This window comes from Eptesicus fuscus, chromosome 2, assembly GCF_027574615.1.
Source record: "Eptesicus fuscus isolate TK198812 chromosome 2, DD_ASM_mEF_20220401, whole genome shotgun sequence".
NCBI classification, from domain to species: domain Eukaryota; kingdom Metazoa; phylum Chordata; class Mammalia; order Chiroptera; family Vespertilionidae; genus Eptesicus; species Eptesicus fuscus.
Window position 1 is genome coordinate 21,894,800 of NC_072474.1, and position 16,065 is coordinate 21,910,864.

The following is a 16,065-nucleotide window of genomic DNA, read 5'->3' on the forward strand; positions in this document are numbered from 1 at the left end:
AAAACTTGAGAACCACTACTCTGGATAACATTTTTTGAGAGAAATCTTTAATCCTTGGGGGTATTAAAAATAACATTCTGAAGCATGGCATATATATATTTAGATTAGAGTCAGTTCTATCATGAAAAGTAGTCAAACAAAGCAAAAGATAAAACCAAATGACAAGATAGTTACGTTTTTTAGAAATGGCAAGCAATAGATATTCAATAGCCTGTCAAAAGGAAAGAACAGTTTCCCTTTGCTTACAAGACTGTGACCTGTGCAGAAGAAGTAGATGAAAAAAAAAAAAAAAAACCCACCAACAACAAGGAAAGACAGGTAGAAGACATGAAAGATAGGTTGCTTTTATTATTTATGTATTAAAATAAAAAAATAATTCGACTGAATGATAAATGAAACACTAGACACTTGATCTGTCACTACAGACGAGGTCATAAAAATATGCTTAGAAATGTTCCAGTGAAAAAGTCAGAATAATGTTCTAACATTTCCTCTTTGAATAAAAAGTCTTATGATGTATTCAGAAATGAGAAACTAAACAACAGTAACAAAAATTAGACCAGCCATTCCACAGTAGCTCATCAAAGTATACAGTATCTGTATTAGCTCTTTGAAATCACTTTGCAGGCTTCAACCTAAAATTAACTTAATTGTGTTCTGCAAACTGTCTCAATGTAGCTATTTCAGCATCGCTTTGATAGAGATACCACATTCTGACTGAAGAATGCAGCCTTTTAGAATCCAGGTTTAGTAAAATTCCTAGAAATAAAAAAGAGATGACAAATGCAGCACCACCTGCATAATACAGCTTCCGGGGGTGCTGATATTATTTAAATATTAGCTGCAATGAAAAACTTAGAGTCAAAACTTATTTTTAACTTAACTTTATCAAAGAGAAGAACCATTAGAAGAACCAAGAGAGAATGCAGCTTTCGGTACTTGGAAAAATATCAACCAATGAATTTTAAGTAATAAAATCAAATCACCGGATTTTAGAGCTTGAAATCATTTTAACATCTGTAGTACAGAGGAATGGTACAATTCAATTTGCTAAATTGAATTGAAATCGGTTGAAGATTTTACTTTTCAATTAAAAGAACTTGCCATTGATTTAGTTTTCAAAAATCTTTAGTCCTGGATATCATTTTGTGCACTTTGCACCTTGAAGGCATCTACATTTCAATTTAGGGGATGAGTGCCATTTGGAAACAACCTGATCAAATGCCAAGAAAATGCATTTGATAGCTAGGTCATTTCTTTCAAATGGAACTCTTCTAATAAGGTTTTGCTCAGAACTAAAAATACAAAGATGTGTTTTTTTTTAAACCCCCCCTCCCCCCAATTACAGTTGACCTTCAATATGGTGTTAGTTTCAGGTGCACAGCTTAGTGGTTAGACAATACCAAGATGTAGTTTTATTTATTTATGTATTTATTTATTTATTTATTTATTATTTTTAAATATATATATTTTTTATTGATCTCAGAAAGAAAGGAAGGGAGAGGGAGAGATAGAAACATCAATGATAAGAGAGAATCATCGATTAGCTGCCTCCGGTACGCTCCTCACTGGGGATCGAGCCCTGCAACCTGGGCATGTGCCCTTGGCTGGAATCGAACCTGGGACCCTTCTGACACTCTATCCACTGAGCCAAACTGGCTAGGGCTCAAGATGTGGTTTTAAATGCTTATAACTATTATGTACATTTATATAACAAGAAGATGTGATTTTCAATGCTTATATATATTCAAATAATACATTATAGGTACCTCTTAATGGTGAATTAAGCTTGAATTTCTAGAGGAACCAAGTAGGCTGAAAGAACTTTAAATAAAGTTTTCAGCATAAACTACAGAGCAGCCCTGTAGTTTGGAGGCCACATGCCAGTGATACAACCACTATTCAATTACACAGGAGAATCAACCCATTGTGATTTTCACAGAAAGGATAAAGTGGAAACTAATGCATACTTACATGTGAAAGGGAAATTTCATTTTCAAGCACTTATAAGTATAATCAGTTGTTACCATAAAGGAAAAAGAATATAATAGGTGCTCATAAAACACCTTATACTGACATTTCCCATGTGAAATTTATTGTAAGAGCCCTGAATTATAAGGGACCAGCAATACTGTGAGGTAGTTAAGGACTTGAAATGTGCACCAAGGTTAAATAGATTCACATCCCAGCTCTGCGTTACATCCCAGCCAGGTAACCCACCCTTTCTGTATCTTCATTTCCTCACTTATAAAATGGAAATAAAAAAATAGGACCAACCCACAGGGGTATTAGATAAATTAAGTGAGGTATATATGTACAGCATTTAGAATGGTGCCTGAACATAGTAAACACTCAGTACATATTTATTTTTTTCTTTTCTTTTTCTCCTCCTACCCCTCCTCCTCCCCTTCTCTACTTTTTCTTCTTTCTCTTCCTCTTCTGGGACAGGTATACTAACTGACTTGACTTACGTATTAATCTAAAGTTAATACTATAAATATGCAACCAGTAATATTTCAGTTGGAGATATGTAATATTTAGAATGGTTCTTCTGAGTTTTTGTATTCAGCCACTTACAAGAGTCAATTAATACTATATCTTATTAAGGGTTCTGTACTCACTAGATATCATTCTTTTTGTTCACATTTTTTTTTTTTCATGTTCTTTTCTCCAAGTTACCTACAGAGCTTAGAATGCCCACTCAACTCTGAAGGATGATAAAAAACTGTTCAATCAAACCACTAGTCTGAAACTTCCAGAGGCTCTACCTAGACCTATTCTAAAGGTTGCAGGAAACTCAATGCACAATTGAAGATTCACCCGGAGCGATTTAGCCGCCTGTAACTCAGTGTGGGCCCTGTCAATGAGAAACTCTGTTGTGTGCTTTCGGTGTCTAGCTGCTCAGAGGTATTTTATGCTTTGATATCAAAGATGAAAGAAAACTCCTGGAAAGTGAATGTATAATCATGTCAGCTGTGGATTCCACTAAGAAAATAAACTACTTTAACCCATAGACATGTCCTAGAAAGACTCAGAGCCAAGGTAATCTCATACCTAAAGGATGAAATATGTAAAGACAGTCATTGGTTTCTAGCTACATATTCACTACTTAGAATATGTCCCCTTTTCCAGAGAAGTACACACCTCTAAATTAAAAGACTTTTTTTCACCCTAGCTGGTTTGGCTCAGTGGATAGAGCATCAGCCTGCGGACTGAAGGGTCCCAGGTTCGATTCCAGTCAGGGGCACATGCCAGAGTTGCGGGATCGGTCCCTAGTGTGGGGCATGCAGGAGGCAGCTGACCAATAATTCTCTCTCATCATTGATGTTTTTTTCTCTCTCTCCCTCTCCCTTACTCTCTGAAATCAATAAAAGACTATTTTTCTTTATTTTAATTGTTGACATTATTACAGATGTCCCCATCCCTTTCCCCTCCTCCCCCCCCCCCATCCCTTATTCTTCTCCATCCAGCCCTCACTCTCCCTTCCCTCTGGCCATCACCACACTGTTGTCTGTGTCTATGGGTTATGGCTATATATGTTCTTTGGCTAAACTAGAAATTTCAATCAAGAAATAAAAGGTGCTAAATGTCTTTACAACAATATATAGCACTTTACCAAAATTTATTAGCTTGCATTAAAATTTTTTCAATAAATGTGAGAAAACATTTAAATCAGGCTTCCTTTTTATTATTAGCTCAGTTTTGCAAATTGTTAAGCTGCAGGGCGACGGAGAAAACAATTCTGAACTCTTTTTTTTCAACACATTTAATTAAATAATGAAGTTAGATTTAAATTGGCAACTCTTCCTGCATCTCCATATTCCATTAAATAAAAAGCAATGTTAGCCTGCTATCCTGATGAAGGTGCTATAAAATATAATGTGTGATTTTTATTAAATACTGTTTTGAAAGAAAATTTACCTTAATACTGATCAGGCTAGTCTGCTCTAACTGTATTTTTAGAAAAACTATTTTATAAACAACCCTAGAGATGAAGAGAGTTCCAGTATATAGACATATTTGAACTCTCATTGTGATATTTTAAAATTCTGATGGACACCTGCTGCATATCAATGATCTAAGTATCACCTGGAAATTCAAGTAAACTATTCTAGTAGAACAAAAAATGAAAAAGGCATCCATTATAAATATTCAAATTTACTCTCAGCGTCATAAGGTAGTTCTAATGTCCTGAATTAAAAACATCTCCAGTTTTATGATTCCTTGCTGCTTTAAACAACACTAAGGAATGTCCTTGAAATAATTGGCAATATTCTAGGAACCTAGTTCCCAATGTGTTGCTCGACAAAACTTTAAGTCTATGAGATGCTACTTATACAAGTATTTTATGACCAAATGAGAAATGCTAGCTGCTCCATCTTTATTACCATCTCACAGTTTCCTTAGAATACACGCTCTCTGCAAGCAAGGAACGTGTCTAAGTTTTGGTCTCTGCCATAGCCCCAAGCCTGCAACAATGCATCCCCGTTAGCAGTGCTCAGCACGAATACATGAAAATGAATGAGCAAATGAACATTAAAAGCTCTGATCGATTCTCCAGCCAAACCACTTTCATTTTTCTCTCACCCAGAGTACCTCACACCTATTTAATTATAGGAGTCTTTTGTTTATTCTGATAGCACTATAGACTATTTTATTAAAAAAAGAAGAGAAAAGAGAGCATAGAGAGTATTATAATACACAAACATGTCACCATTACCCCATGAAGAATTAAATGTTATAAATATAACAAAAGCCCCTTGGGAGCCCTCCTCCATATCAGCCATCTCATGCTACACCTCTTCCTCAAATGAGGTACTCCCAACATTAGGATTTATACTCACATGGGATTTACTAACATCCGACTTTGAAAAATCTTGAACTGAGGGAATGCTAGAGTCGCTTTAAGCACTAAGATTTAAATTTATTTCTTGGTAGTATATAGTTTGCAAATGGTCAGCTGTAAAGCTATCCATTTACTCCATTAATACAACAATGAGTAAAAAATAAATGAAATAACACTGATATAGAAGCAAGATAATGGACAACTGATGTAATAATGATAAATATAAAGAGGACTAGCGTTCCCATTGCAGGAAGAATCCTGCAATAGGGTTTCCTGCTGCACTCTACCCCACCCCGCCTGCTCTCCTCCCTTCTCCCCGGCCCTGACTTCTCCGCCAGCCCCCCTGCTTTTCTCTCTTCTCCCCTGGCCCCGCCCACTCTCCTTCCTTCTCCCCAGATTCCGCCTCCGCTCCTCCCTTCTCCTCCCCCCCGTCTTGCTTGCTTCTCCACAGCTTTGCTCCCTTCTGCAGCTCTTCGCTTCTTTCCACGCTGTCTTGATATGCAAATTAACCACCATCTTGGTTGGGGTGATTTGCATACACATCCTGATTGGTTGGTGGGCGTGGCTTGGCTGGTGGGCGTGGCTTGGGCATATCAAAGGTGCAGTCAATTTGCATATTTGTCCATTATTAGGTAGGATAAGTAGCTTATTTTGCAAATAAACTGATATGAAATATCCTACATAATAAAAGGCTAATATGCAAATCAACCGAATGGTGGAACGACTACTTGCTATGATGCACACTGACCACCAGGGGGCAGATGCTCAACACAGGAGCTGCCCCCTTGGTGGTCAGTGCGCTCCCACGGGGGAAGTGCCACTCAGCCAGGAGCCGGGCTCAGCGTGGCAGCTGTGGCAGGAGCCTCTCCTGCCTCTGGGACAGTGCTAAGCTGTCAGTCAGACATCCCCTGAGGGTTCCCAGACTGCAAGAGGGTGAAAGCCAGGCTGAGAGATCCCTCCCAGTGCACGAATGTCGTGCACCAGGCTTCTAGTAAATATATATATATATATCTTAGGTCACTGTACGCATACTTAAGAAAACGTAGAGAGATTTGCTACTTAACCTAGACTAAGTAATCTAGGAGCCATCTACAGATATAGAGAAAAATATCCTAACAATTTTGACATACTCACAAAATCACCTGCGGCTGCAAAAGTAAAACTGTGTCTAGATCAATGTCACAGCAGGCCCACATTTACATAAAGGATGCTGCTAAGAAGAGACCCTTTTCCTGAGCTGAATAAAGTTACTAATAAAGAATCTCTTTTATGATCCAGCATACTATAATAGAGAAACACAATGAACCAACAAAGTTTAATAAGGAAAAAAACTATTTTTAAAATTTTAGTCAATATATTTTATAGCCTTGTTTTGGTAAAACCTTTCTTCCTCAAAATTTCAAGTACCATTATAGATATTTCTGAATTGACTTAGACACACTTCAAGTATGCTCTAGCTAAATGTTCTTTTGCATATTTAATTTTTGTGTCTTGCTTCAGATAAAAGATAAAAAGGCCAAGCATAATATAGCTCCACATTGTTCTATTTCTTAATTTTATTTATAAAGGATATTGAATATTCAATTTAGTGAAAGAAAAGCACACACAATTGAACTTAATACCTGCTCTGGGTAGAAAATCACATACACAATTAAACCAAGAATCAGAGCAGGGGAGGAGAACGGCCAGTCCGCACACTTTATAAGGCCCTCGAAAGCATCTGGTCTGGCCCTGCCATGGCATTAGGGGTGAGTTAATTAAATATTTGACCAAATATAGCAGGCTAATTTTTAAGTTGATAATTTGGAATGGCCCGAGAATAATGTTATAAATATCCAAATGGCCCTTGGCAGAAAAAAAGGCTCCCCATCCCTGAACTGAGCAACAAAGAATATGAGATGTGCAGGGTATATTAGCCCTAATCCTCTCAATCTTAATCCTTGCTATTATCCCAATACTACATACACCAAAACATTGAAGCACAGCATACACAATTTTCATTGGTCATTTGTGCCTTGTAGTTTTTATAGTAGAAGGACTGGAATTTCTTTCTACTCTTGAAACCATTTTACTTTTCAAGCCAACACACTGAATTCTTCTCTTGTAAAATACCAAAAGAAAGTGAAATGTAACCTCACTCTTTATTTAGAAGCCCCAAAGTCCTTTCTCATATTAAAATGAATGAAATGGATTAGTATCCAAAAATATTTATAAAAGAAAAAGTGTTAATTCCTACCTCCATTATCTTTTAGATGCAATGCTATCTTGGTATCATCTGAAAGAGAAACTCAAAGTTATTACAACAGAAAAAATTTAAAAGTACATAAATCTCAGGAGCAATAATTGTCCACTGATGTTTTGATGATAACGTGAATAGATTTTAACACTCCAGTGAGTTAATTTCTTGTTCAATGAGAGCAAGTCCTAGCTTATACAAGGTAGTACTAAAATTTCTTCATGAGATCAAGACTTACTCAAGTATTATATGATTCTTAAGATCTGTGAGAAAAGTACATTGTTATAATTGTAACTTAAAATACATTTATTTTTAATTTTCAAAAATGAGTAATTGTAATTACTCACGGTATGACCTGTTTATCATTTAAAAATTATGGCCTGTTTATCATTAAAAAATTGGTATGACCTGTTTATCATTAAAAAATTAAGATCAATTAATTTTTAAAAATGAGTAATTGTAATTACACATGGTATGACCTGTTTATCATTAAAAAATTATGACCTGTTTATCATTAAAAAATTGGTATGACCTGTTTATCATTAAAATATTAAGATCAAGAAAATTTCAAATTAATTGGAGTAGTAATGATTTGCCAATATTTACAAATTTAACTTCAAAAGTTAAATGCTTATTCATTGTTAATAAATATATCCAACATCACATAAAAACTATCTTGACTTTAATGGACAAAATTTAGGTCAGACTTTATTATTTCAGTGGCTATATTTTATTTTATAGGGTAGGATTCAAACTGTAGGAATATTTCACAGGGTAGGATTCAAATTGCAAAAATATTTCCACAGGCTATATAACAACCTAAATAAATTGGATTAAAATATAACATTGGTGTTAAATATCTAAATAAATGTATTTAATAGTTGTCCTCTTCCTCACTATCACTTTATTCCAGTTAATTTTTGATATCCAAGTAAATTTCAATGAAAAGCAAAGGCTTCACATTTAATCCCTTATTCAAATGAAAGCAAGGTTTAGTACAGTAGAGAAGTGAGGCCATTTTTCTCCTCTCAAAGCTTACTTTTGGCGAACTAGTCTCACATTTCTCTTTAGTGATACCATTCAGAATACTGACAAACTTGGCTCATATTCCTCTTCCCCCAGTGAATTGTACCCGTGCACTAATGGACTCTGGTATGTTTCTCTCCCTTGGCAGAGGAAAGGCTCCCAAGGATAATTTCTGTGACACTTATAGTGCCTTCTACAGGCAACGGACCAACATATTTTATTGATTGTATTCAGGCAAATATTAGAATTGCAGATGAGCAGAATTATGTATTGTTCAGAATCCAAAATCAATGAATATTTTATATAAATTTGTCCTCATATCCTGTGTCTAAAATGTGGAATTCAGTTACTTCAAAGTTTAGCAATATGAAAGGAAGTCTATATTTCTTTTCTAGGGAGGACAGGTAAGCCACTATTGAAAGGCAAAGTACATTAAAAGAATCCCAGCACATATTTTTGTTCCATAGTAATTTTGTCTTTTCCCCTTTAGAAATCTAGTTTGCTAAAAAAAATAAAATAAAAATTCCCTCTAGAGAACAACTCCAGTCCGTGTCAACACCATGAGTTTGCACCTTCTGTGGGCAGGCTGGTGGGCAGCTGGGAGGTCGCTGCTCTTCTGGTGGTTGTTAAGAACCTAAATAGCACAGTTGTTGCTTGCATGGTTGTGCTGGTCTGAGAAGAACTTTCCACTGGCTCGGTAGTCTCACACATCTTCTCCTTTGACTAATAAGAGAAATAAATGGGAAAACAATTTATGAGTGATCATGTCTTATTTAAAATTACATCAAAGAAGTTGGTCTGTAAATCACAAAAGACTCTGGAATCAACATGAGGGATATATTTTTTTGTACAGGATTATATTTTAAGGATTTGTTCATTTACAAAGTATGTAAAATAGATGAGAGAATAAATTGGATGTAAAAAAGCATTTCCATCTTTGGATATTTGAATTTCATTATTTTCTGCTGATAACTTTTCTGTTTACATAATACTGCTGTTAATCTTGCTCTAAGTTTGATATCAGTGTATGTGTAAAAGACATGATGTCAAAAAGGAAAGGTTATACAAGAAGAAAAACATGTGCATGAAGATAAGGTTTAAAACATATTTAGGTATGTGAAGAAAAAAATGCATTCTCTCCATATCAAACTGATAATGACAAATTCTAAAAATTTGGTGACTGCTCCCTACTACTTCTACTATTATAACAATAATCCCCCACAGATTGAATGGGTATTTAAAATTTGTTTCCCTTTGTGAAATATTGAAACTACTCAAGTGAAGGATTGAGCAACCCTCATGTAATCACTTAACCTATCTTTTCCCTAGCAGAGCTCTACTGAGGACAGCAGGGAAAGGTACATGTTGTACTTTTCACCTGTAGTCTATGAAAATAAATCCTACACCCTTCACCAGTAGCAATACTCAACATTCAAACTTTTATGATTTGGAAGTTGGTATTTCTCCCCACCTCTTCGTGCTTCAAAGAACTCCATCCCTCACATGGGCCTTGAGGAAACAGACAATAACTATTCTGACATGGAAGGTACTCCTCCCACATGTGAATTTATTATTAAATAAATACTTCTCTTAACTTCTCTAGTCATTAGTGAAGTAAAACACACTTTACTACTGCTTACAATGAGTTCCTGAAATGGCTTCTTTTTCACTAATTGGATATGACACAGGTTTTTTCTACACTTTGTCATCCCTGGGACCCATTCAATTCCCCTAATTTTAGTTCCTATATCTTCTCAACCCCAAAGGTCTCATGATCACTTCTTGATTCTACTTTAGTTATCATCTCAATATTCTGGACCTTATCTGCAGTTGAAAATACTTTACTTCTGAAATAATAACTCCAGTTACTCTATTTTCAGCTAATCTATGTATCTGTTCACTCAAATTCTTCTTATCCTGTGATTACATAGAATTAATTGTCTTCCTTTATGTATTCTTTTTTCTATCACATCATTTTCTCTTTTCAATATCATGAATCTTTACCTTACTCTTCTTTCCACATCACCTTTAAAGAAAATCACCAATATTGAATATAGTGGGTTGTTTTTTTTAAGAAATCTACCTTTTCCTTGACTGCTCTGACACAGCTGGAGAAAAACCACACAGCCCCCACACAGGGAGGTCTGAAAACTTACCTCCTGTATCCTCAACAGGGCCTTTTAGGCTGCTAGGCAACAATGGCCTGCTTTGCTAACCTCTTCTCCCATTACCCTAAGTATAAATTTCAAACCCTCTTCAATCTACTTAAAAAATTCAGTCCCATAATGCCTCTCCCATTTTTATCTCATGGGCTCATCTTTTATTTCTTAAATAAAAGAGCCATCAGCAAGAATTCTTTCTCTTTACAAATCAGCATTCTTCCTTGAATCTGTACTAACCTATCCTTCTTTTCTTCTGTTGTAATAGAAGAGGCCCATTATTTATAGCTGTTCTCTCAATCTCCACATTGACCCAACTCAGCCCATCTTCTCAGGCATTTCTCAGACTTCCACTTACCCACTTATGAAAATCTTGTTTTTACCCAGTCCACTTTAACTGAAATTTCTCATACCAATACTTAGTTATTCACTGAACCTTCCCTGGTATACTGTTGATATCTCATTAGCATTTGGCATAGCTGTCTACTTTCTAATCTTGGGTTCTGTGACACACGTGCTCATCACTTTTCTGATACCTCTCTCACAACTCCTTCTCATTTTCTTTTAATTCTGTCTGTCCTCGAAGTGTTGGTGGGTTTAATAGATCTTTCCTGACCTATCTTTTCACTGTATGCATTCTCAGAGAAATCTCCTCCACACCCTTGATTTCAATTAATATCTTTATGTTCCTTATTCATAAATCTGTATCTCTAGTCCATATTTCTCTCTTGGATTTTAGACCCAAATATTCATCTATTGATTTAACATATGCATGTGGATATCATAATATTTCAAACTCAGTAAGTCTAAAATGGGACTTGCCACATATTAGTCTCCTCCTGTGTTTTTATTTCAAAACAAAAACAAAAACCAGTATTGTCAAAAACCCTGAAGTTTAAGGTAAAATTTTGGACTTGGTTTGTCTATGGCAATAAAGATAGACTACAGACTGCAAATGCAGTAGACTGCAGTACAAATAGCTTCTGTCTAAAACATGAATTTGTAAGCATTACTAGGATTTGCAGGGAGTAAAGAAAAACATCCAAGGGTGCCTTTCTATTGTCTCCCACACAAAACAGAATAAAGCAAAAGCAGTGTACCATATAAACAGTAGGAGCAGTATACATTAAGTAAAAATTAGGGCTTGCTTTGAGGGCAAAAATATCAGAAGTCAATATTGCCCTGAGGAGTTCAAGCCTTGTGCCAGCACTAGATGGGGGGGAGGGGGAGGAGGGGAGGTAAACCTAAACTGCTCTTTCTCATATTAAGGCAGGGACATACAGTTTATTCTAAAACCCCCAGGTTCCCATCGGCAAACCCTCTTTGGTGCAAAGCATCACCTATCTAGGTAATAGGCATTTCCATGGAATAAGAGCAAACAGATATGCATTTCTAATTAAAGGACACAAAGAGAAATATGAAAGAAAAAGAGTACTTTGACAAAGAGTAAAAACAATGAATGACTTATTTAGACTACCAAAAACTTTACATCCTGGGATCATCCAATATGAAATATTGAAAAATTATATATGAAATATTTAAATAAATGAAAGGTAACATTTAAAAATGAACAAATAACATAGACTATAAAAATGACTTGGCAGGCTTAATAAAGTGTCTAATTTAAATTTTATAAATAAAGACATATTTTTTTAAATTACTATTTCAATTAGTAGATTAAACAAGATGAAGGGAGTATTCATAATCTGGCAGATAGATTGGAAGAAATTCCCAGGATGCAGCACAGACGAATAAGATAGATGATACACAAGAGACACAAAAGATACAAGGAAGTGATGAAAAGGGCAAGCCTAACTCCAAAGAGCTCAGAAGGTGAGAAAGACAATGGAAATGGTTGGAGTGAATGGTACATTTACCAAGCTTGACACTCAATTGATTAGAACACAGTTCTGAGCACATGTAGATCATTCGTTCTAATTGCCCATGTTCTATTAAAAAAAGTTCCAACCAATTTTAAAGAATGAGTATTATATGGAATATGCTTCTGAACAACAATTTAATTAGATTAAGAGTCAATAATAAGAATATAACATTTTTAAATGTCCATAATTTTGAAATGCATTATAATTCACCATTCAATGTAATTATAACAAATATAATAATGTAACTGATGGATTACAGATCTTGAAAAGTTGAGTCTAAAATTTATATAAATAACAAAAACCCCCAAATAGTCAAACCACTTCTGAAGAAAAAGGAGACTTGTCCTATGGATAGCAAAATTTCTTCTAAAACTACAGTAATGAAGACAGTGTGACCCTGGTTAGGGTATTGACAAGTTGAGCATTATAAGAGGAAATCCCAGAAAGCAACTCCCTGTCTGTGTGGAAACTATATAAGAAAGAAGTGGCTTTGAAAGAAACTGATTAAAGAAAAACTATTTAATAAGTGCTGCTTGAAATTATCCACAAAGGAGAAAATCCCTGCAAAACTAAATTTATATAAGCAATCCCAAATGGAATAAATATTTTAATGTCAAAGTTTTAAAACATTTAGGAGAAAATATATGAAAATAACCTTATGAAGTTTGGCAGAAAACGTCTTTTTAAACAAGATACACATGCACACAAAACTAACCATAACATAAAAGATTTATTAATTCAACACATTAAATTGTGAATAAATGATAACTAAATACAATCTTAGAGAAATTAAAAAGATAACCGCAAATCTAGAAGAAAATATATACAAGTGAAGATACTAGCTAGAGCAATAATACAACAAAAATAAATGAAATGATATAAAGAATAGAAAGTAATAGAAAAGCTGTCATCACTTATAGGTGATATGCTTGTTTAAGTAAAGAACCACTAAGTATATTGAGATCTATTTTTTAAATTAGCTAGAGAGTTTTATAAAGTGGCTATCTATCAGATTTATTATATCTGTTATTTATAATCAATGAAAAGTGCTATGACTAAAATATATCACTGGAGAGAGAAATCAAGATGGTGGCATAGGTAAACACCTAAACTGCTGCCTCGCACAACAATTTCAAAACTACAACTAAAAGACAAAACGTCTATCATCCAGAACCACAGGAAAGCTGTCTGAGTGGAAGTTCTACAACTAGAAGGAAAGAGAAAAGAACATTGAGACGTGCACAAGCGCTGAAAAGCTGAGGTACAGAGGCATGCGAATCGGGCTGGTGGCCCGTGATTAGATGTGCTGCTTTTTTGCAACCCGAAGGGAGACAAGCTCCTGATTACTCTGAAATCCAGTTTCTGAGGAGACGCTGGGGACCCAAACTCCTACGGGGAGAAGCTGGACTGTCGGCCATCGGGTCGGAAAGTGATGGTGACTTTCTTGCAGAGGTGCGCCCAGCAATCATTGTTTACTGTGCTGGGGCGTGGGACGCGGGGACTTGGACACGCGGAGATGCAGACTGGCAGCCATCTCTTTTTGCCACGCCCTAGCCTAGTGACACCCTGAGACTCTGCCCCGCACAATCTACAAACCCACCCAAGCTCCATGCAGCAGCTTTTGCATATAAATGGCCTGCCCTATTGCAGCTTAACCTAGCAAACTGCAGCTCTGGTCAGAAAGCTCCAAAACCTCTAAACCCCAAGCAAAGAGGAGAAAACTGTAGTTCTCACTGTAGCTCCTGCTGGGTGGCCTCAGACAGTAGCTGACCTGTACCCCATTAGAGATCCAGAAGCTAGTGTATCTAGTGGTCTGTGTGAGACAACATGAGATTTCAACTACTCTCATAAGGGACACATTCAAGAGGCAGACTCAGTGAGGACCAAAGCCCCACTGAAACAAGTCCTGTCCCATAAGCGTGTCTCCAGCACAGCAATTCTTCCATTATAGACACAGTGGGTCCTCACAACCAATTGGCCTGGAGGTCAATTCCTCCCAGTGACACCAACAACAATCAAGACTTAACTACACCGAGGCTGTACATACAGTCCACAAAGGGGTGCACCAAGAATGCCCACCTCAGGTAACTGGGAGGCCAGCCCATTGGACCATATAGGACACCTAGCACACAAAGCCACCCTACCAACTCAGGGAAGCAGCAAAAATGAGGAGACAAGGAAACAGATCACAAATGAAAGAAATGGAGGAAAACAAATGACTTGATATAGAGTTCAAAACAATGGTTATAAGGTTTTTAAAGAATTTCCTAGAAAACGCCAATAAATTTAACAAGATCCTCGAGGATATGAAAAAGGACCAACTAGAAATTAAACATACACTTACTGAAATAAAAAATATTATACAGAGACCCAACAGCAGACCAGAGGAATGCAAGAATCAAGTCAAAGATTTGAAATACAAAGAAGCAAAAAATACTCAACCGGAAAAGCAAAAAGAAAAAAAGAATCCAAAAAGTTGAAGATAGTGTAAGAAGCCTCTGGGACAACTTCAAGCATACCAACATCAGAATTATGGGGGTGCCAGAAGAAGAGAGAGATCAAGATACTGAAAACCTATTTGAAGAAATAATGACAGAAAACTTCCCCCACCTGGTGAAAGAAATAGACTTACAAGTCCAGGAAGCACACAGAACCCCAAACAAAAGGAATCCAAGGAGGACCACACCAAGACACATCATAATTAAAATGCCAAGAGCAAAAGACAAAGAGAGAATATTAAAAGCAGCAAGAGAAAAATAGTTAATTACCTACAAGGGAGCACCCATACGATTGTCAGCTGATTTCTCAACAGAAACTATGCAGGCCAGATGGGAGTGGCAAGAAATATTCAAAGTGATGAATAGCAAGAACCTACAACCAAGATTACTCTACCCAGCAAAGCTATCATTCAGAATTGAAGGTCAGATAAAGAGCTTCACAGATAAGAAAAAGCTAAAGGAGTTCATCACCACCAAACCAGTATTATATGAAATGCTGAAAGGTATTCTTTAAGAAGAGGAAGAAGAAGAAAAAAGTAAAGATAAAAATTATGAGCAACAAATACATATCTATCAATAAGTGAATCTAAAAATCAAGTGAATAAAAAATCTGAGGAACAGAATAAACTGGTGAATATAATAGAACCAGGCACATAGATTGGGAGGGGATTGATAATTCTCAGGGAGAAAGGGGTGTGGGGGGGTACAGGAAGAGACTGGACAAAAATTGTACACCTATGGATGAGGACAGTGGCGGTGGGGAGGTAAGGGCAGAGGGTGGAGTGGGAACCGGGTGGAGGGGAGCTATGGGGGGAAAAAGGAGAAACAATTGTAATAATCTGAACAATAAAGATTTATTAAATTAAAAAAAATAAAAGTGCTATGACTAAAAAAGGAAATATAACTATGCAAGTAAAATAATGAGAAAAAGATATGAACAGGCATCTCACAGAAAGGAAAGACAGGAGAAACACAGAAAACAAAAGCATAAGGAAGTTCAATCAATTTCATTAATGATTGGTGAAATGTAAAATAAGTTCCCAATAAGATACCATTTTACACCCATTCAGTTTTCAGAAATGAAGAAATATGACCAAAACCAGGGTTTTCAGGATCATAAAATAATGAGAACCTGAAGGAATACCAGTACTGTGCTGATAGTGTAAGTTTACAGATTGGAAGCAATTTGACATTAACTTTCAAAGTTGAACATATACCTAACTGACAAGCATTAATTCCACTTTAAAGAATGTTAGGGAAACTTTTGTGCATTTGATTCTGGAGGCAATCAGGCAATCATACAATCTTTTTGTAATAGAAAAAAAATCTGGAAATAATGTCCATAAACAAAATACTGAGTGAAAAAAATATGACTGTAAGACTATGTATATAGCTAAAGAATATATATGCATAGCCC

At 36.0% G+C, this 16,065-nt stretch overlaps 1 protein-coding gene across 1 annotated transcript in view; it reads right to left on the reverse strand.

The window, feature by feature from the left end:
* The window catches only part of PLXDC2 (plexin domain containing 2), a 247,352-nt gene that overhangs the window by 33,205 nt on the left and 198,082 nt on the right, over positions 1-16,065 (reverse strand). The window contains exons 11-12 of the mRNA XM_054724795.1: positions 8,681-8,831; positions 7,083-7,121 (exon numbers count right to left, since the gene is read on the reverse strand). Coding sequence (XP_054580770.1) covers positions 7,083-7,121; positions 8,681-8,831 — 190 coding nt within the window. The remainder of the gene's footprint in view (positions 1-7,082; positions 7,122-8,680; positions 8,832-16,065) is intronic.